The 24,000-nt window shown below is 40.9% G+C and overlaps 1 protein-coding gene across 1 annotated transcript in view; it reads left to right on the plus strand.

Annotated features, from left to right (window-relative positions):
- Positions 1–24,000, plus strand: part of PAPPA2 (pappalysin 2) — a 2,663,723-nt gene that overhangs the window by 1,006,595 nt on the left and 1,633,128 nt on the right. The window contains exon 7 of the mRNA XM_044085971.1: positions 21,080–21,572. Coding sequence (XP_043941906.1) covers positions 21,080–21,572 — 493 coding nt within the window. The remainder of the gene's footprint in view (positions 1–21,079; positions 21,573–24,000) is intronic.

Here is a 24,000-nt window from a genome sequence, read left to right on the forward strand (position 1 = left end):
CACACTAGTAACACATAATTCTCTTGGACTTCAGTTCTACTTTCCAGAAGATTCAACCAGCCTTCCTACTCATCTTTGTTTTTGCTGGCAATTGTATTCTATTTCTTCCTCAGCTGTAATTTGAAGAGAAAAGGCAATTCTTATTTACCTGTATTTCCACTTGTTATGCATTTATCTCTCTCTCTCTCTCTCTCTCTCTCTCTCTCTCTCTGTCTCTCTCTCTGTCTCTCTCTGTCTCTCTCTCTCTCTCTCTCTCTATCTATTCATGTCAAAGTAGTAATGCCTTTTTGCTATCTTTTTAATTTTCTCTTACATATGCATATTCATATAGTAGTATATCAATATTCCCTGTCATGCAAGAGGAAAATAAATGTATTAAATGTATGTGGAATACTGTTTTCAAAATACTGTGCTGTGCATTTTACACTGTCTTTAGATATAATCTATTCACCAACACAGAAGTGTAGCAATTCATAGAAGTTTGCATTTCCTTTGCTATACAAATGTGCCTCATTTGATAGGTAATGTAGAAGTAAAACAACATTTCTCAGTAAGGTTTGTGCTTCTTATTCGTTTGACATAGCAATCCCCTCCTTTAGCCTACACTTAACTAGGGTGTAGTGTCTCAGACTTCTGTCATGTTGTATGTGCTGGTAGAAATACTTACATAGTCTAAGAATTCTGTTCTGTTGAAGAAGTCTGGAATTAATGTTTAGAGGAAAGATGCATGTATCTCCATAATTCAGTTTCTCACTGAGAACTGAGGTGTCCCATGTTTCTTTCATATTAGACCTGGATTCTTTAGTAACATAAAAGTGATATAATCTGCAATATTGCTTCTGCTCATGATTAGTTCTGCATTTATTTATCTGCATATTTACATATTATAAAAGTTATAAAAATTTGCCTCAGCTCAGAAATCTGAAGTTGTAGTGCCAGTAGGAATTAAAGTACAACTTTAACATAGCTGTCCTGAGGTTCTTACTGACTGTAACCCAATAGGTTCATTGGTTCATAGGTAAGTACCAGGCATACTTCTCAACTATACAGATTTTCACCTCATATTTTGGTCCATTTTTCATAAAATTGTGGTTTTCTGGTAAATCATAGGCAATTCATTAAAGAGTGAAGTTAGACATTAATGACAGACATTTGAGTTTCAGACTTCATATCTTTCAGAAAATCCACGCTAATGCAAAACCTGTTATTCTATCAACATTCTAAGTTTCCAGGAACAATATTTAAAATATGCCCTTATTTTTGGGCCTTTGTCCCCCGTAATATATGGCTTTGTCCAGATTTTTTGTTGTAAGAGGTTGAGATGTATGGTATCAAGCAAGCTGTCCTTGTGGGCCATTTAAAGCCTAGCCAATGTCCCTTTTTGTACTCAAAATAACCAATCTCCTTTCAATATAGATTGGTCTTACTCATACCATGGTTGATAATTATATATTACCACTAAAAGGAAAAACTTGGATCAGTTATTTGTGCAAAGGCTTTGTGCAAATAGCTAGTATATCATTTGAGACTGATACATATATTTCTGTGTCAGAAATGAAGTTAATATTTCTTATAACAAAATAGTTGTGTCACTTAATGATTTTTGTTAGAACAAAGGATTTCTAGTGATATTTATTATTTTTATTGGTATTTATAAACCAATAATTTGTACTAGTTTTGGTATCAAGAAAATCCATAAGGACACAATAAACCCATCCTTTAAACCAATTGCATCTACAAGTTCAAAGACTTATCTCATGGTTGTGTTCATTGATAAACCTTTAAAACCTGTTTTGGAATATCATTCACATTTGTTGAAGGATTCACAGGACTTTCTGGGAAGCCTTAAGCCTAGCATATGGAATAAGCAGTTAGGTTTCTTAACAACAGATCTGGTAGATTTGTTTATGACAATCCCCTTAAATGAAGGATTAGAACTATTTCTTGAGAGTTAATTGTGATTTTCTTTCAGCTCAGATGGTAGATTTAGTAATGAAGGTTGTGTTTCTGGTTTTGGATAAGAATTTTATATTTTTTGAGGGTGAGATTTTAAGAAGATTAAGGGTGTGACTATGGGAGCTCTTTGTGCCCTAATATAGGCTAATTTAGCTTTATTAGCATAGAAAAAGAAGGATGTTTTTAATTAAGAATTTTACAAATGATATAAGCTTTAGTTCAGGTTCCTGGATGATATTTTTATGGGTTGGCCCTAAGTATATTATTACAGATTTCACTGATTATTTAAATATTATTACTAATTATTTTACATTTAATTTTAACTTTAATAAAACAAGAGAGAATTATTTAGATACTATTAGACATGCTGGTGAAGGTTTTATATCCAAGATTTATAGAAAACCTACATTTAGCGACTCTTATCCACATTTCATAAGTGTTCACCCTTTTATTTAAAAAGAAAAAGGCTTATTGAAAAGGCAATGTATTACAGTCATTAAAATGGCATCCACTTTGAATGAAATTTTTGCTGAGATTTGACGAAGCTGACAAATTTAAAAATATGTTTTTATATAGAGGCTATACTAAAGACAAATTCAAAACGACAGACTAGCTACTTGAATGTATTTAATTTAAACACATAAAAATAATATTAACAAGAATAAGCTAGACAGACCAGTTTCGACTAGTAACCTACATAGCCTTCTTCAGTGTAATGATACACATACAGCTCATCCTTTATATACACTTAGTGTGACCAATTAAATATGTTCATTTAATCCAGGTGCAAATAACTTCCCTAATTTAATTATCCATTTCTTCTCTTTTGTGTTTAGTAATTCATGCCAGCCTGATTTATTCGATTTAGTTCCTAAGATCCGATCTATTATAATGAAATGATGCTTTTCTATGAACCTCAGTGTGTTTATACAGTGCATTGGTATTCCTCTGGTGTTTAATGTCGCTGAAATGTTCTGATATCCTATATTTTAATGGTCTTGATGTCTGTCCTATATAAAATGCAGAGCATTTACAGACTGCAAGGTAAATGACCCAGTCTGAATTACAATTGGCAAAAAATGGAATATCATATAATTTACTTGTTTTCTTACTACTGAAGCTTTTAGTTTTCAATATTCTGTGACAGTATGTACAGTGACCACATAGAAAGCAGCCTATAGCAATCTGTCCCTCAAGTGTACTTTGTAAACTTTCTTTTAACTTATAGGGCCCATGCTTATAATGATTAAAATGAGATGCTAAATGTTTTCCATTTCTAAAGGAAAACTGGCATCTATCCCCTATTATGCCAGAAAATTTACTGTCAGCCATTAATATATTCCAGTTACGCTGCACACTGTCCATTAGTGCCCCAGTGTTCCTACCAAAGGTCATAACAAACCTAAAGGTACTTTTTTGTGTATCAGCCTGATTTTTATATTGTAGGAGACTACCTCTCTCAATATTGTCTACCTTATTTTTAGCTTGTAGAATATAACCTGCTTTGTAACCCGTTTCTTTAAATCTATTAGTCAGGTCATCCCTGAAATGCTTATATGTGTCATTCTCCCAGCATATATGTTTGATCCTCATATATTGTGATTTAGGAATATTTTTGCAAATATGTGGGAGGTGATAGCTGGTGGCATGGAGAAAGGGAATTATATTCAGGGAATTTACGGTAAACATCTGTTATCAGAGTGTTATCAGGAGCTTTGATAGCCATGACATCCAAAAAAGTAATCTGTTCTTTATCTTGGTTTACTGTAAACTCAATCCCCCATTTATTTTCATTCAAATAACCAACAAATTCTTTAAGATGTTCCTCATTCGATCTCCGTACCATCCAGCAATCATCTAAATATCTTTTCCAGATGTCCATTTCATCTATATACAGATTATAGGAGCTATCATATACAATTTGCTCCTCTATATATGCCATGAATAGATCAGCATATATGGGAGCAAATGATGCCCCCATTGCTGTACCTTTAATCTGTGGATAATTAAATTAGGAGGGTTATTTGCACCTGGATTAAATGAACATCTTTAATTGGTCATAATAAGTGTATATAAAGGATGAACTGTAAGTGTATCATTACTATGTATGTTACTAGCCAAAACCATTCTGTCTGTCTAGCTTATTCTTGTTAATATTATTTTTATGTGTTTAAATTAAATACATTATAGTAGCTGCCACAGTCTGCTGGTCTGTCTTTTTGAATTTGTTTCTGGTATTTTGTGACCTTGCAGACACCATTCCTGCAGAGAAACATTGGGACTGGCTATATTAAAGACCTCATCATTAGGATAAGTAAAGAGGCAATCAATGAATGGAGGGATAAATATAAACCCCCAATTAGGTACAAGCTTGATGAAAGCAAATGAATATAAAGGGCAAAGTAGGCAGGATTTTGCTTCAGGATTTGGTAGAGCATTGGAAATACAATATAACTACAGTTCTAACTATGTGAAAAATATTGTTAATAAGAATCGGTATATAATGATTTCAACTGTTTTTGATGTAGTAGGAAGCCATCCTCATTTCGTCATTAAGAACTTGAAAAGTTTTTTTTGTTTTAAAGACAATAGGAATGGGTCTCAACAATTAAATAATAAACAAAGTAGAGGGACCACTAAGTGTGGTGCTTGTAAGCAGTCCTAATATATTTTCGAGAGGGAATCTTTAAAATCAGAAGAAAATTTTAATACTAAATTCATTTTGCAGACTTGGAAGTATATGTGACTAAATGCTCACCATGTCCTAGCTACTACGTGGGTAAAACAGAAAAATCATTAAGGAAAATAATCTGTGGGCATTTGTACCACTTAAGAATGAGAATATTAATATTGCTCTGTTTAAGCATGAACAGGAGAATGGTAGACATAAGCATTTTAAATTTGCTATTATGGAAAAAGTTGAGGAGAGTTGAGGTGACAGGAAAAATAGGTTAGAATACAGAGAACTATTTTGGCAATGTAGATTAAATGCCAATACCCTACGTGGTCTAAATAAAATTTTATGTGCAGCCAAGTTATATTTTTTAGTAAAAATAACGTGTACAGTTTGAATGGGTTTATCATGTTCAGATATATACTTTTAGAATTAATATTTTACATGGACGTATTGGTTTTAATTCATAATGTGATTTTTACACTGACTTGTAAAAGGAATTTGTTGCCTTTATTATTATTTTATTAATTTATTATTATTATTATTATTATTATATAGAAGAACTTTCTTATAACAATAGACAAATGTTGGTCAAAAGTTAGGACGCTGTCCGCATAAGTTCCCACATCTCAAACAACTAGGTCAGCTCTTAGGGGCGTATTGTCAATGTGGTAGTTCCCTGGTTAGACAACTTCCAAAAGGATACAATAATGCATTTTTGGCATTTAATTTTAGACCATGATTTTAACACCAGTTATTTATTTAAGCAAACCTTCCTTTGTAATGGCTATACACTTGGGGAGTCAATGACAGCTTCTATTTTACAGTCATCTGCAAATGTAGTCAACCAGAGTCCTTTGGTACTGACCTTTACCTCAGAAAAGTATATGCCAAACAGAAGAGGTCCTACAACTCTACCAGACAATAACATATGCAAGCCCATCAGAGGGCCTTAAAGGAGCAATAGTAATGCCTTTTGGCTTTTTTGTTAGGGGTCACCACAGCGGAACTCCTGTCTGCTCATGATTGGCAGTGGATTTTTACGGTGCCGAGTTACCAGTCCGACGCCCAACCTTCAAGGAAGGCACACCTATTCACGTACTCACCTACATGCATGTCTTTGGCGTCACTCAACTATGGGGAGGACATGCAGACTCCACACAGAAGGCGCTCCAGCCGAGAATCGAATGGGAGAACCTCTTGCTGTGAGGTGACAGCGCTATCCGCTGCACCACCTCAGCCTCCATTAATACATTCAGCACCTGTCTTCTTACAGAATCAAAACAATATAGGCTGGAAGCCTGTATTATAATAAAAATCTCCACAGTACTCCTGTGTCTTTAGCTGTAGCTCGTCATTTTGTCCTGTCCTTCACAGACTTTGTGAGTTTGTGATAAACATGGATGAGTAATATAACTAAATAGCAGCCATACAGAAAATCACTTTAATAAAAAAAAAATACACATTCCATTTGTCACATTGTTACGATCTACTTTTTCTTTGGAACTAGAAAGAAAAATTGCTGTAAAAATCTAAACACCTTATAGCACAGTACCAACAGTTTTGTAGTCACTAAAGCACTGCTGTTGCCATGTTCTACATGCAGTAATGCCTTCTACAGTGTGAGTTTTAGGGGAATGATGGACCCTCTGAAGGAAGATAGTCCTTCTGCCTGTGATGGAAATCTTCTGAATGCATCCGTAACTAAATATAGGACACAAGCTAGCAAAACTAAAACATCGAAAATGAGGATCAGTAAAAACACACTACATCTGCTTGCACACTAAGAAAAGGACAGCAACTAAACATTAGAATCTCAAATAATCAATACTATACTTTTTTTATTAACAAAACTATAAAGACCCAGCATAATCCACTGAATATGATGTGAATAACACATCAAATACTATTGTCAGGATTTAAAGTAAATATCGTTGTAGCACTATTAGAGCTTTTTCAGTGAGCCCTAGGAGCGCTATGTTGATAAAATGTGATTCAGAGATATGAAAGAGCTGAACTGAGCAAAGCCTCATTGTGTTTCTGAAATAAATATTACATGGTAGAAGTTACCTTGTTAGAGCTTTTCCTGCTACGAAGCATAAAGATGCTGAACAGGCACCTAGAAACACGCACACACGCACACACACACACACACACACGCGCGCGCCATATCAGGATAGGCTACGGGATATAAGAATAATTAATCTATATGAATGGTTGAAAGATTTAAGTTATTTACATTTCTGATTAGAAATCTTTAGAGCTTTTCAGTTGAGCAATATGCTTGAATTTGTACATAGCAAATAGACAAAGAGAACATCATGTTCAATGACGGGTCTGATAAGGGAAAAGTAACTTCTTTTGATCTTGAAATTAACTGGAACAGATAGAACGATTTCCTGACAATAGTTGAAATACAATGATTGAATAAGAGACACAGTTGTCCACACAAGTACTCAGTTCTCCTATGACTATGTCTGCCAGAACATAAGTACCATTTAGAACATCTTAGGTGAGAACAGTTTTTTTTTTTTTTTTTTTTTTGCATCTAGCTCAAAACTGTTTTTTGTCCACTAGGTGTACACATTTCTATCCCTTACTGAAACTGTTTACTATGAGCAAATGGGAATTTAACAGTGCCAATCTTACATTCATCAGGAAATGTGGTTAACCACACTTCTGGATATTGGCCTGGATGTCTGCAGTGTTAATACCAAACAGAAGAGTGCCCAACAGTACCCTGTAGTTATAATTTTTCATTCAGGGTACCAGCAACTCTTTCAACTTGAGAACTGTGTAATTTTTCAATAATACCAGAAAGCAGGATAACATCAAACTGTTGACCAGGACAAGATATTAGCATGCATGAAGTGACCACTGTTCACATCCCACTTGAGGTTCTCAATGAAGCTTACTAGCTTTGGGGATACGTCAGTTAAGCTGCCTATGCTGACATAAATGATTGCTGCTATGAAATGTTCCATGGCTTTGTACATAAGGCTGATGAGGCAGATTTGCCTATAATTTCATGAGTCTGCAGTGGGCTACATTTGTGTAGGGAAGCCACGGTGGCTGCTCTTCAAGCATCACACACAAATTCTCTTGATAGGCTGAGCTCAAACAGTTTAAGCAGAGGCTCAGATTTTGCATTATTAGCACTGATGGGATACAGCCTAGAATGCTAAGAGGTATTTAAAGATGACCACAGGGGAAGCTAGCTATTCATGAATAGTGAAGTAAGCAAAGTAGGGTGTTAGCATTAAATTAGTCTGCTATTATGCTGATTACATGCTTTGAATCAGAATATGTAATATTATAGATGAGTTCTGTGTATTACTGGACAGGATTCTTTTATTTCCGGACAAAAGTGAAGCATAATGTATTTCCTGATGTAATTGAAGACTGATTTGTAGTTTCCTTTGGATTTATAACAACCTTTTACCCATACTCTGCTTTACATTTTCTAATACTCTTCTGAAATTCCTTGCTGGCATGTTTCAGCGTGGTCTTGATGAAGGGCAATGGAGAGGTTTTACAACTTTTGGGGATTTCTTTCTTTTGTTATACAGTTTATTAATTTGGGAGTTCCATAAAAGAGGTTTATTTGTGTATTTATCATTGTAATGGATTGGTACTAGTTTTTTATGTAGCTCCTTTGATTCTGGTAAAAGTTGAAAGTAAATACAGCAGTCCTCTCACTGAGTCCATTTGCAGGAAGTTGATGAGAATTTTGCACAGGTCTTCTACAAGTTGAAATAAATTTGACCTGGAGAAGGTTCTAAAGGCAGTATCATTTGGTGGCAGAGTGTTACCACTAGACCTGACAGACTAGCTATATAATCACCAGGGATGCCAAGATAAGGGGTGTGGTATTGGAGGAGGCTAGGCTGGTAAAGACAAGGTTAAGGATATCAGAGACTCTAGTTGGTAGTTTTATATTTTTTCCAGTGTGCTGGTATCAACAAAGTCAAGGAAATGCTGTGGCTATCCACTTTTAGAAGTGTATGTGTACCGGTCAGGTTGGGTCCCCTTCAGATGATCAATGTTTTAAAACTTAGAATTTCATATGGCTGAGACAATATGATCGAAGTTTTAAAACTTCGAACGTTCTGAATGGAGATCTCCATAGTGCGTGTAATGGGAAATTTTCCCTTTTCCTTGCTGTAGTGCAATCTCAGAGTTGGTATATTTAAATAGCGCAGTGGGGGCACCTCCCCCACATGGGGGATGCAGGGGGGCTTGCTCCCTTGCAAAAACATCCAGGAATTTTTTTGTTTGTTTTGTTTTTCTTTTTCTTTCAGGTGTTCAAAGTTTTGAAACTTTATTCATATGGTCTCGGCCATATGAAATTCAAAGTTTTAAAACTTTGATCATCTGAAGTAGACCCATCAGGGCACATAGTGGTACAGTAAGTAGTGTTGGTAACTCACTGCAAGAGGTTCTCCAGTTTTATTCTTGGCTGGGCTGCCTTTGATGTTTGCATATCCTCCCTGGGTTCACGTGTGTTTCCTCCAGATGCTCCAGTTTCCTCCCACATCCTAAAGACATGCAGTAAGTGGATTGGACACTCTGTATTGGCTATACGTGTTAGAGTGCATGTGTACATGTGGTGGTGAAGAATAACACAGGGAAGACTAGCTACAAGATGACTGTCACTGTGAAAGTGACACCCAGGCCCATGTGCAAAAATTAGAAAAATGGGTTGTGTATGCATGTTTGTATATATGAATGGATGGATGGTATGGCAGAAGGGAGGGATTTGTACCAATCAATGCTTGTGTCGTTGAACCCCCATAACAAGTAGCTATTTGGTTTGATAGACCCCAAATGGTGTTAAGGTAATTTCCTTGATCTTTGGGTGATACTAATGTGGAACTGTAGCTAGCATTTAAATAATAGTTTCATATATTAAGGATAATTTGGGTCTCCAGGAGCTCCAAGGTAGGGATAATTTTATCTAAGATGATAGTGTTTCTGATAAACAACGAGACTCCTCCAGCCCTGTAGTCACCCCAGGACTTGAAGGCATGATTGGCCCTAAACCCTGGCATAAAGGGAAAGTTATCACTGCACTAACACTAAGCTTCAGTAACTACATAAATATAAACAAGTTTGGCTTGCAGAAGTGCCTCAAATTCTGACACCTTTCTTTTTGGGCTCTTAACACTAAGTAGAGCTACCATGTTGTTGGCTGACTTTGAGTTTGAGCTTCTGGTGCTGAAATATCCACTGTGAGAAGTCTGTTCACAAAGGACAATATGTAGACAACAAAGATGACAGAGCTACAGTTGAATAAAGTTTAGCACTACAAAAATACATGTTAATGGAATATCCATGTAAGAACGACATTGAAAAAAATGCATTTCTATGAATGGCATGAATCACCTCTCACCATTCTGTTGTATGTTAATTCTGTTAAACTGTCTCCTAGTCAGACCATCATTCCTTACTTAAAATGATAAGATGACAGTCCACTGAAATACCTTGACTGTGCTGTACCAAAACACCTAAACAGGCAGTGGCATTTTATCTACAGATACCCTTAAATTACTTTCTTCTATAAATGAGCTCAAAGTAAAGAAAAAAAAAAAAACAAATTCTAAGACTAACAAACAAATATAAAAATCTTTAAAATGAAGAAGGATACAATGATATCAAGTAAGTGTTGTTGTAAATGCTGAGTGTATTTTTTTTTTAATTATCATGGAAATTTTGTAGGATTATTCTTCCATCTGTATATGTAAATATATTTTGTTCATTTGCTATGTGTTCATATTCACCCAGGCTGTACCTATAAATGGTCCATTGAGATCAGTGCACTATCCCGGCAAACAAATATAAATAAATAAAATACATATACAATAGTAAATGCAGTGTTGTTGTTTCTTCTATTTTTTCTACAGAAACAGTAGTCCTTATAGTGTTGTCATTATTACACAAGCAACATACTCAATAGCTGCATACCACACGCAATTATTCAACAGGATTATAAAAGCTGACAGAGAATGATTCCTATACTATGTATTTGTATAGGTAATATACTCCAAGTAATGGATGGAATTCATCCAACTGGTTCGCAAATACATAAATTGCCCTGCATAGATAGAGTAATTTAGAGTCTATATTACGTCACCGAAATCTAATTACGACAAACACCTTTTCATCGACACAAGTTCAGGGAAACCATTTCCTGAGTTTAATAAGGGCAAAGATGTAGTTGGCCAGCTATCAAAATTTGCCCTTTTCTCCATTGTAGTGCAATCTCTGAGTTGGTATATATAGTTAGGGGGTGTGCAAAGCCCCGCACTTATGTGTGTTTGATTCAACAGGGATTTTGGTTCATTGTGGTGTGGGCAAGTATTTCCTTGCCCTTATTAAACTCAGCAAATGGTTTCGCTGATTTTGTGTCAATGAAAAGGTGTTTGCCATAATTAGATTTAGGTGACATAATATAGACCTGGCAAATTACACTTCTGTGATTTATTGAGATAGTGCCTTTTTTAGGCAAGGCTCAAAAGTCAAACCCACCTCTGTAAACAGCACAAATAAAAAATGATGGTTATGCTACTCAATGCCAGGAGTTTAAATCTCAAAATGCACGTGCTCGAAGCACTCCTCATTATGGAGAACGTCGACATCTGTGTAGTAACTGAAACCTGGTTCAAGGCTCCACAGAGCACCCCAGCACTACCGGGCTTCAACTCATACCACACATTTTGGCCACAGAACAATGACTGAAACACAAAAGGAGGGGGTGTATCCATATTAATCAAGGATACCTACACCTCCAGGTTAGTGGCGCAGCATCCATGTACAACTAACATCGGGCAAATCTGCAATGCAAATTGTGGCCTGCTACAGATCACCCTCCATGACCCAGGACCACAACTCCGCCTTTCTGGAGACACTGGAAAACATGAAGGTCCTACCGAACACCCTGATATTGGGCATTTTCAATTACCTTACTGTTAACTGGGAAACCTACTCAAGTACAAATTCCCAGGTCCAGTGCTTCCTGGAATTTATCAACTCATATGCCCTGGATCAGCTGGTAAACTCCCCTACCAGAGGTGAAAACTTATTGGACATGGTCATCACCAACATGGGCGATAGGTGTTCTGCACTGGAGGTCAACCCGTCACTGGTTAGATCAAACCATAAACTAATCACCCTGGATGTCCACATCACACCAGCACCCCCAACCAAGGAAACCACAGTGAAAACTTTTCTATAGCAAACTTTACCTTACTTAAGACAGAGGTGGTAAGTTTCACAGCCCCCACGCCAAAGGATAACAGTGTCCAAGATGCAGGAACCTTCAGAAATGCACTCTATGAGCATCTACAAGGATGCATGGATTGTACTATCCCTAGCAAAACCAAGACTCACTCCCCTAAGAGAAAAAAAAAACAGTCTGGTGGACCCCTGCCATAAACAGGCTATACAATAGAAGGAGGCAACTAGTTCAGAAAAAAAGCAAATCCCAACAAGGAAAGACATCCCTGATCAGTATCAGTAAGAAACTAAGGTTCCTCATAAACTCATCCAAGGCTAACTTCGAAAGAAATTAGCCAAGGATTCGAAAGATAACCACAAACCCTTCTTTAGCTATGTCAAGAATCTAAGTGGCAACTCGCAGATATGCTCTGAGCTAGTGCAAAATAGCACAAAATATACTGAACCTACTGATATTGCCAACATCCGGGCAGATAGATTCAGTACAAACTTCAACCACCTCTCACCCCCAAAATGGCCCACAACAATACCAGAAAAGTGTAGTGTCCCGGAAATCACAGATGCACAGGTGAAAACTTTTAGTTATGTACTTACCATAACTTTAGATGTTTGGGATCCATCTCGCCTACATTCTGTACTGATGGGCTCGGAGCCGATCCCTCGGCTCCGACTCAGCACGCTATGCTATAGAGCGAGGCCTCTTATTGGCTGAGCTATTTCTTATCCCAGGATGCACCACCACTAATCCCCCAGATCTTGTTTGTCCGCATTCATGCACACATGCACAACTTGTTTATATAACATTGTTAGATGTTTCAAGATGAAACAACAGGATTCAGACCTTCTGATATCCTCTGATCTCCAAGGAAGGGGGAAGGAGGGTGGGTTATTAGGAATGTAGGCAAGATGGATCCCAAACATCTAAAGTTATGGTAAGTACATAACTAAAAGATGTTATGTGATCCTATCTCACCTACATTCTGTACTGATGGGACAGCGTCCCTAGCACCTAAATCCTGGGTGGCTCATTGGAAAACACTCCTGAGCACTGTGGAACCAAATGAAGCTCGTCCTCTAGATGCCACATCCAATTTGTAGTGAGAAATGAAAGTGTGCGGGGAAGACCATGTAGCCGCAGCACAAATGTCACTAATGGCAAGCTTAGAATGAAATGCTTTCGAAGTAGCCATAGCCCTTGTAGAATGAGCTTTGACAGAGGTGGTAAGCTCTTTGTTAGAATAAGAATAAGCTTGAGTAATACAGTCCCTGATCCATTTGGCAATAGTGACCTTTGTGACAGCTTTGCCCAATTTATTGTCTGCAAAGGATACAAACAACTGATCTGTTTTCCTTGTTTGTTTGGTCCTGTCTAAATAAAAACGCAACTGCCTGTGGACATCTAATGTGTGGAATATGAATTCCGCTTTGTTGGAATATTTTGGAAAAAAGACTGGAAGTTCTAACGATTGTTGTAGGCAGAAACTGGAACAAACTTTAGGGACAAAGGAAGGATTTGGCCTGAGAGATACTCTGTCTTTGTGAAAAACCAAATACGGGGGTTTTACAGACAAAGCTTGAAGCTCTGAAACTCTTCTGGCAGAAGTAATCGCCACCAGAAAAGCAGTCTTCCACGATAGAAATTTTAGATCACATGTAGCTGCCGGTTCGAAGGGGGAGGAAGTTAAGGCGCGTAACACCTCATCGAGATCCCATGGAGGAGCAGGATGAGAAATCGGAGGTCTTAAAAGTGCAGCACCTTTCAAGAAGGTCTTACACAATCTGTTGCTCATTAAAGGTGGGTTTATAGATTCGTGAAAATTAGAAATCGCTGCCAATTGAACCTTGATGGTAGAGACTGAAGAGCCTTGATTGAAAAGAGAAGTTAAAAATTTTAGCACTTCTGCCACGGGAATAGTGATGGGATCCAGGCCCCGGAGTTGAGCCCAAATAGCAAATCTTTTCCATTTGCTAGAATACAGTTTCTTTGTAGCAGACTTATGGGCCGAAGATAATATGTGTACAACCTCTGGATCCAATGTATGACTCCTGACTATAGTCGGAAGAGGAGGAGCCAAGCCGTCAATTTTAAGGTGTGCAGGGACTGGTGGAATAGTCCCGACTGATGAACCAAAAGGTCTGGGATCTGATCCAGGAACCATGGACCTTCCAGAGTATATTTCCGAAGATAGGGACGAGGCCAGTAAGGAGCAACTAAAATCATTTTGCTCCCCAAGAGAGATGCCTTTTGGATCACCCTGGGAAGGAGAGGAACTGGGGGGAAGGCATAAAGCAAGCCGGTGGGCCAAGGACGGGCTAGTGCGTCCATGGGGCTCTTCCCCGGAGCCGGGGTTAGGGAGAAGAATTTTTTGCACTTCGCATTTAGTGGAGTCGCAAAGAGGTCGCAACAAGGAACTCCCCATCTGCTGAAAATCTGACTTGCCACTGTCATGTTCAGAGACCATTCGTGAGGAGAGAGGATGGTTCTGCTCAGTCTGTCGGCTATCACATTGGACTTGCCCGGGATATGAGTAGCCACTAGAAAGCATTCGGTCGAGACTGCCCATTCCCAGACTCTCATGGCCTCTCTGCAAAGAGGATAGGATCTGGTCCCTCCCTGTTTGTTCAGGTACCAGACAACTGACATGTTGTCGGAGAGAACGGCAATTACGCCCTGAGGGAGGTAATCGTGAAGGGCTTGGAGGGACAGAAACACCGCCCTCATTTCTAGGATGTTGATATGAAGTAGGGTCTCTTCTGGGTGCCATTTGCCTTGGACTGACCTGCCCAGGGAATGCCCCCCCACCCCATCTGGGAGGCGTCCGTGGTCAAAGTGGCCACAGGAGGAGGTGGAACAAAGGGTCGTCCCTGATCCAAATTGGAGGGCACTAGCCACCAGCGAAGGTCCCGTTTGCATGTTTCCGTGACCCATATGAGGTGACTGAGAGGGAGTTCCTGAAAGGACCACTGAGCTGAAAGAAGCCACTGGAGAATTCTCATGTGCAACCTTGCCAAGGGGACTAGAAGAACCGTGGTGGACATGGATCCCAATAGCTGCAGGACCATCCTGGCTGGGGCTTTGGACCTGGGAAGTAAGGCACGAACTTGAGTCTGTATGGTTTGTATTCTGTCTGTAGGTAGATAGACCCGCATTTGGTTTGAGTCTATCTCTACCCCTATGAATCTTATTCGTTGAGATGGCAGCAACACAGACTTTGGCAAATTGAAGGTGATTCCAAGGGAATTGCCCAATGATATAGTGGCTTGTAGGCTCCGCAGTAGTAGATGTTTGGAGGTGGCAGTTAGGAGCCAGTCGTCTAGATACGGAAACACCTGGAATCCTAGACTTCTCAGGTGAGCAGTCACTACTGCCAAGCACTTGGTGAACACCCTGGGGGCTGTGGTGAGACCAAAGGGCAGCGCGCAGAACTGAAAATGACTGCCTCCTAGGCTGAAGTGCAGATGTCTCCTGGACACTTGATGTACCATGATATAGTAATAAGTGTCCTTGAGATCTATGGAGCACATCCAAACACCTTTCTCCAGCAATGGAAGAATGGTTTGTAGGGTGACCATTCGGAACTTGGACTTTCTGACTGAGCAGTTTAGGATGCTGAGGTCCAAAATGGGCCTCAAGTCCCCAGTCTTTTTTGGCACCAAAAAGAATCTTGAGTAAGTCCCTAATCCGATCTGGTCTACGGGGACCAGTTGGATGACTCCTTTTTGCAGCAGCTTTGAAACTTCTGAGGTTGCAGTATCCCGTTGACTGGGTGGCGGGTCCGGGATTTTTTTGGACTGAGGTGGGGAGTGAGAGAAAGGGATGGTGTAACCTCCGGCGATAATTCGAAGCACCCATCGGTCCTGAGTGATACCTTCCCAGGCTTTCAGGTGCTTCGAAAAACGACCCCCGACTGGCTCCGGAGCTGCACAGTTGGGCAATCCCTCAGGGACTGTGAAAGGCTGAAGAGCCACGAAAGGACTCACGGTCTCCAGTGTTGCGATGGCCTCTGCCGCCTCTGGGATGGCGTCTTCCAGAAGAATTTCCCCCTCCCCTGCCTCTGGAAGGGGGATCATCCTGCTGAGAGGGGTAAGGCTTCTGAGATCTACGGAACCACATTTTCCCTCCTCTTTTAGCCTTGGGATAAGGCCGAAAGGGAGTGGAAAATCGTGCCCCTACGGCAGTCAGAGTCTTACCCTCCTGTTGGCAGCGGGTCAGTGTGTCCTTTACCTTGGGTCCAAACAGGGAGGACCCATCAAAGGGGGCGTCGGCAAAGGAAGACTTAAAGGCCTCCGCGAAATGACACAGGTGGAGCCAGGCTTGTCTCCGTAGAGCAATGCCTGTACCTGCCACTCTACTCGCCCCTTTGGCCGCATAAGAAATGAGCCTCATGGACGAGTTTGAAATGGACGACAATGTAGCCAGCTGAGAGCCAACTGTCTGGGCCAGCTCCTCAGGCAGGTTACCCAAGAGGGTATCGGAAAGCTCTTTAATCAGATCCCTCTGAAATCTAGTAAAGTGCATAAGGTAGTTCAAGGACCTTAATGTAAAGGCCGCTGAACTTAGGGTGCACTTTCCGTACCGATCCATGCTCCTAGACTCCTTATTAGGAGGATGGACAGACGTTGAAGCCTCTGCTACATCTTGCTGGGTAACAGATGCCACCACCAAAGCATCTACAGCCACACCTTTGGTTAGAAATTCTTTTTCAGGGGGTGCCGAGAGGAACTTATTTGGACGAGCAGGCACCAGTTCCACAGAGTCTGGGTGTTCCCACGCCCTTCGACAAATCAAATCCAAGAGCTCGTCAAAGGGCGGAGACACCCAGGAGGCGGAGGGCTGAGCCCCGAAGGCCTTAAGGAACACCGACTCATCAGCAGAAGGGGGTTTGGACTGCCAGCCGCCTCATTGTTTAAGGGCTTCCAGGATGTCTGCAAAGGAGACATCATCTGAGGACGACTTAGGGGACCCCTCTGCATCATCAAGATCAGTGTCTGATGTAAGAGACTCATCAGGGGAGTCAACGTGCTTCCTCTTGCACGATCTTTTCCTGGGGGGTTCTTCCGAAGAGGCTTCAGAAGGACCTCCAGGAGGGGGGGAAACCCCAGTGGGGGTAACCTCAGGCCTCGGGGCTCCGCTGTCTAAGGACAGGGGGACTGCCAAAGACCCAGTCTCAGTATGCAGGGAAGGAGCTGGGGAGACCATGGAGGTAGCCAAAGAAGATTTGGCTAATGCACTCCTCATAGCCCTGAAGGTGGGACCACCAGAATCCTGGGAGGGTCCCACCTCCGTGGCTACGACAGTAGACGGCACTCCCACCACCGACGCACCAAGAGGGAGACTTGGAACCGAAAACATCAATCCCGAAGCATCCCCCCCAGGGCCGACGGAAGAAGTCCGTGTACTGAACACCGACCCAAGAGCCGGAGTTAGAGTAAGGGTCGGGCCCGACCCAAAAACCTCCACCGGTTCCACCAGCACCGGCTCCAACGGTGCCGAGGCTGTTGGAGGAGGAACCATAGTAGGGAGGTGGACCATCGGCTCCGAAGCCAAATGGGCTGGAGCCGAAACTAGCTTTTGGAACACCGGAGACTGGAAAAGTCTTAGGAGCACCCTGTCGATGTCCGAATCAGACATCTTGGATGATCTGAAGGATACCGATCGGGTCCGAACCGATTTCTCCATCGGCTCCAAAGGACTAAGGGACTGGCTCCGAATGGATTCTACCACTAACGGCTCCGAGAGAGATCTCAAGGCAATTTCCCTCGGTGCCGGTAAGGACTTCGGCTCCGAAGGGGAAGAGTCTGAGCCGGTAACCCTCATCGGCTCCAATATCAGTGGAGCCGATGAAGGTGACCCGCCTCTCGATGCCACAGTCCTCAGCTCCGAAACCAGAGGGGTCGAGGCTGGAGGCATCGAGGCAGACCGTTCCGCCCTCGGCTCCGAAGTCCGTGGAGCCCATGGAGAAGTCTGCCTAGGTTTTTTGGCAGTCGGTTCCGACAGATTGGTCGGAGCCGACGCTTTCTTCTTTTTTGAAGGAGAGGGAGATGAAGATAAAGCCTCCTCGAAGGATGGCTTGATTAACCCCTTAAGGATTAATTTGTTCTTCCTCTCCTGGAGGACCCTTGATGAGAAGGCGTGACACACGCTACATGATTCTTGTAAGTGCTTGGCGCTTAAACAGTAAACGCACGAGGAGTGGTCATCCGTTATGGACATCTTAAAACCACACCTCGTGCATTTTTTAAACCCGGAGGGTTTATGCTCTTTGGACATGACTAAAATAGAAAAAAACACACCTGTCTAAAGAGAAACACACCAAACTTAATGGTTTAGAACAGAAAATATAAAGTTTTTTTTTTTTTTTTTTTTTTTGAACACAATACAGATGTACAAGAAAAAATTCCACACAGAAATAGAGAGAGGCAAGACCCTCTAACTTAAATGGGTACTTGACCCACAAATAAAATGCTAAAATAGCAAAAACAACAGGGGAAGGCCCCTCTAACTAAAACGGGAAACTTTCCCTTGACAAAAAACACAAATTCCTCAACAGAACTGTTCAGTACACACTCAAATCACAACAATAGCTGTTAAAACAGCTTTTGGGTTCAAAGCAAGCAAATTCCTGACAGGAAAAGCCTAAATAAATTAGTACTTAGCCCAGCCAAGTTGAGACCACGTCTAAGCTTGTAAGTGGCAAACGAGATCTGGGGGATTAGTGGTGGTGCATCCTGGGATAAGAAATAGCTCAGCCAATAAGAGGCCTCGCTCTATAGCATAGCGTGCCGAGTCGGAGCCGAGGGATCGGCTCCGAGCCCATCAGTACAGAATGTAGGCGAGATAGGATCACATAACATCAGCCCTTTCAAAAGCCAAATACACAGTGTCAATGGGGCCAGATGGTGTCCCAGGCTGCATCTTGCATGAACTACAGAACTAACTAACCCCCCACCTAAACACACCGTTCAATCTCAGCCTCTCCACAGGCTACGTGCCCATAGAATGGCACACAGCAACAGTTATTCCACTCCACAAAGGAGGGGCCACAACTGACCCTGGTAACTATCACCCCATAAGCCTGACTAGCCTGGTCTGCAAGGCTATGGAGTGCATCATCATGGAACTCATTAACAAAGACATTGGGAACCTCCAACACTTCACCCGACCTAGTTTGGCTTTGTTAAGGGCAGATCATGCCTACTAAACCTGGTTGACTTCTTCGAGACAGTCACCAAGGCCATAGATGAGGGGAAGTTGGTTCCCACAGCCTATCTTGACCTCACCAAGGCTTTTGACACCATTCCCCACTCGGGAATTATAGAAAAACTCACCAGCCTGAACATAAACCCCTACGTCACAAGATGGGTTGCCAACTGGCTTACAGACAGAATGCACACGGAAAGAATAGTGGGCTCCAGGTCCAACTCTAAACCAGTCACAAGTGGTGTCCCACAAGGCTTGGTCCAGGGACCCATACTGTTTGGCATATACTTCTCAGAAGTACAGGCAAACAGAGGAGGACTATGGCTAACCAAGTTCGCCAATGACTGCAAACTAGGAGCCATAATTGACTCTCTGGCTGACACAGACATTCTCCAAAAGCGCCTGAGATGGACACCTGATGTCAAAGTCATGGTCTCAAGCTAAATGCCAAAAAATGCATAGTCATCCCATTTGGGAAAAACAAAACACCCATGAATTACCACATAGGTGGCAGCCTCCTTAATACAGAAGAAGTAATAAGAGATGTGGGGACCCAGGTAGATAGTAATCTCTCTTTTGACAATCATATTGCCAAAGTACTTAGGAAATCCTTCTATGTAGCCCATCTAATTACTAAAGGGTTCACATCTAGAAATAAAGAGGATATAGTGCCCCTCTGCTCGTCACTCATCAGACCCACCATAGAGTACAATGCCCCATTTGGGATGTACCTCTCAAGACACTTCCAACAGCTGGAAAGACCACAAAAGTACCTCACCAAGAGGATTACTGGCCTCAAACATATGTCCTATGCAGCTAGACTGGATAATCTCTGGCTGTACTCAGTGGTATATCACTTACTCAGAGGTGATCTCTGCCTGACTTACAAAGCCATGTCCAACTCAGAATTGATGGACATGCTCCACCTAAAGAAATCCAAGTCACTGCGAGCTGCTTGCTCTAGTGAGCTAAACCTTGCCACAACAATAAATAGAACATGCTGGAGGGATAGATTCCTGTCACAGACACTCCCGATGCTTTGGAACAAAATTCCTAACTATATTAGGCAGAGCCCCTCACTAACACTCTTCAAGAGAAACCTTGACGAGTGTTTGGGTAACAGAAAATACACCCCGGGATCACTTTATTGGCTCTTCTTGACAGAGGCTCAGTTAATTAATCAATGGGGTGGTGAAAGCTGACACACTCTGGCTAGGCTTATAAATTGCCCTCAGGCAGATAGCCTAATACCTACCTATGAATCTATGAACCTATGCACAATTTGCAAGTCACTAACTCATATTAAAATAATATTTGGATGACTATAAATCATTCACCTGAGCATTTGAAACAACTGATTAGCAGAGCACCCTACCACCCTGCGCAAGAAAGTAGCACTGTTACCTAGCAACACGCAGACACACACACACACACGCACACACACACACACACACACACACACACACACACACACACACACACACACACACACACACACACACACACACATACACACACACAAACACACACTTATGTACGTCATCATACTCCAGCACTACATATTCTCTATAACTGAAATGTGCACAAATGCTTGCTGCCTATTTGCCATAGGCTGTTATAATTTTGCACATTGCTCTGAAGAGATAGTGAGTAGTAGACATGTCTATGATTCCAAGTACACACAAATTTCCTTTCAGAGTAGTGCAGCAGGAGGTTAAAGGGAATCATTATCATAGGTTTCACTCACAGACTATGACTTCTACATGCAGATCGTAAACCTCTCAGTGTATTGTAGTGTCTGTTATCAGGAAGGTGAATATGAATCAGCACAGCCTTGGTCATATGCAAGACAATTTGCACAGCTTTAGTTTCTAAGAAAACTGTCTAACACTGCCAGCCACTCACTGTGTATTTCAGAAACAGTATTTTGTTAGTACCTACATTTTGAATTTCAATATGATAAATTAGATAATTTAAAAAAAAAAAAAAATGATGGTATTTTTTTTTTGTAGGTCCACCAGATGTTGATCAACCGTGTGAGCCTAGTCTACAAGCCTGGAGCCCTGAGATTCATATTCATGACACAAACATTACTATTCCGTGTCCCATGCCAGAGGGATGTATGTTAGAGCTCCGGTTTCTTCATCCAGTCATTCCAGCATCCCTGACACTTTGGGCTACCTTTCTCTCCATGGATGTTTCTCCAGCAATTTCCAACATTGATATTTTAACTGATAATGGGGAGCCAGTCTCACTGGGCTCATTCCATGTGTTTTGTGACATGCCGCTCACTATTAAGCTGACAACTGAGAGGAGTGTGCATTCAGTGAAGATTTATACCTTTGACGAGAAGATGGAGATTGATGCTGCTCTTCTTACTTCAAAACCCTCCAGTCCCTTCTGCTCAGCCTGCAGACCAGTAATGTACCAGATCATGAGAGAGCCTCCATTTTCCAGACTGTCGGCTGTATCAGAAGCACAGACAAACAGGACGTTTACTGATATGTAAGTGGAACTTTATCATTTGTAATTAACACTACATCATTTAAGTTAATTTCCCAGAATTCTTCTGTCCAAAATGTGGATATGCAGTATCATTATAATTTAAAGGAGCTGGACACCTAACTCCTGAAATGGCTGATAACTAGCTAGCTCATTATGTGCATGTTTCATGGTGGAACAACCAAACATTACTTCTTAAAGACAAGAAAATGTACTGAGTCAAGCCATCAAGTGGGTTATGTGGAGGACAGATCCCCACCCTCACCTACTGAGGAAAATATGCTCTGGCAGTAATTAGTTTTGGAATATGTCATAAGACATTTGGATGGTTCATTAGTTAATTAATTACTTATGTGTGCACCATATATTTAGGCTGTTTAGAGTTAGGAAGAAATAGTTTCCAGCTCTCCTTATGTTCCAAGGGATCCATATCAGATCCATGACAGAACACTTACCCGACGACCAAATGACCGAGACCACATCACCGACAATGGTAAGTATAACTACTGTGGAATGGAATGTATTCGCGTTTCCACAATAAAATAAAGTAAAAAAAGAAGCACGTGTATAGCAGGGGTGGCAAGCCCCCCTTGCACCCCCCATGTGGGGGGGGCTGCACCCCATCCCCCCTATTTAAATATACCAATTCCGAGATCGCACCACATTGCGGAAATGGGAATACATCCCATTCCGCACTACTTATACTTACCATTGTCGGAGATCTGCTCTGTCTGCAATGTGGTGTCAGTGATCTGGTCATCGGGTAAATGTTCTTTTGTGGAACTGATAGGTTCCTGTTCCAAGACATGTCGCAGTATAATAACATAACTTGTGATCTTCTGTTAAACTCCAGTTTCAATCTCAACACAAGGCTGACAGCTAGCAAATTAATCAGAAATGTTGGAATATACCTGTTATTTATTTATTTATTTTTTTTGCTCATCCCTGAACAATTGTGGCAGCAATAATTTCTTCCATTAAATACGTAACTCAAAACTGGAAATGAAATCAAGGAAGTTAAAAAGGCATGGTATAGACATAGCACAATTATTTGCGTTCAGTGGAGGTTTAAGTTATTAAATACATCAATTCAGCACTTTATCTTTTAGATGCATATATTGGCAGATTGGAAGGATCAACTGGTTGCATTTTGCTCTACGTCTCTACGTCTGTGTAATTATACAGAAGGCAAAATAATTCATATGCATGAGTTGCATTGACAGAATGGCAAATATATATATATATATATATATATATATATATATATATATATATATATAAATAAAAATGTAAATGTTCGCTTGTTCAAAATCTTAAATCTCCGAAAGTCCTGCTTTGAAATTTTCACACAAAGTTGCATTCGAATACGCGCATGTTTTTATATACCTACTATTATATAGATGTCACACGTTGCATTCGAATACATGCATATTTTTATATACCTACTATGGATTCTATATATTTGTATACAAATATGCAATTTTATATGTTTTTGTTATAACTTTCTTATTTCTTTTTCAGTGCAATTGATCTGCTTTAGTTCATCCAAATAATGCCTCGCAGGAGATCAAACTTAGGTCATCGTACTCGCTGAGTGGAAGCAGTGCGATGAGTAATTGCAAATAAAACTGAGGAAGAACGGCCATCAGAGAATGAGTGAAACAGACAAAGAATAGCTCAAATATGTGCCGAGGAAGCAGCAGAGCGACGTGCAGCCAGACTTGAGGATGCACGGTTGCGAGCATGGCGATCGCGTTCTGCAGCTTCAGATCTGCTTTGTTCTCCTCGATTTACACCAGCAGACGAAATAAATGCTTGCCTGAAATACTTTACTTTGTGGCAACATGTAAAGACATTAAAATTAACTACAAATATGCATGTCCAGCTGCAAAACGATCGATCAGCTGAGATATTCTTACATCAATTGCTGGAAATTGGGAACGGAAAGGTGCCGGTTGATCTGACCTCAGGACGAATTTCATTGACTCATAACTTCTGCAATTTAGTGACATCAAAAGAAGAATTGGTTGATAAAGTATTTCCCAATATTCAAACCAATTATAAGAATCACGATTGGCTGACTGAACGAGCTATTCTTGCGGCCAAGAACAAAGACATCTTAACGACTTAACAATATTATTCAGTCTAACATTCAAAGCGAGCAGTCACATACAAGTCCGTCGACACTGTTGTGGAAGCAGATGAAGCGGTTAATTATCCAACAGAATTTTTGAATTCACTCGATCTGCCAGGGATGCCACTGCACGTACTGCAATTGAAAATCGGCGTACCAATTATCATGTTGCAAAATATCAACCAGCCAAAGCTTTGCAATGGCACGCGGCTTGCAGTAAAAAAATGAATGAGCAACGTCATAGAAGCAACAATCTTGATAGGACCTTTCAAAGGTTAAGATGTCCTCATTCCTCGC

The sequence above is a fragment of the Protopterus annectens genome, chromosome 10.part0 (genome assembly GCF_019279795.1).
Source record: "Protopterus annectens isolate FY-2018-M chromosome 10.part0, PAN1.0, whole genome shotgun sequence".
Classification (NCBI taxonomy): Eukaryota; Metazoa; Chordata; order Ceratodontiformes; family Protopteridae; genus Protopterus; species Protopterus annectens.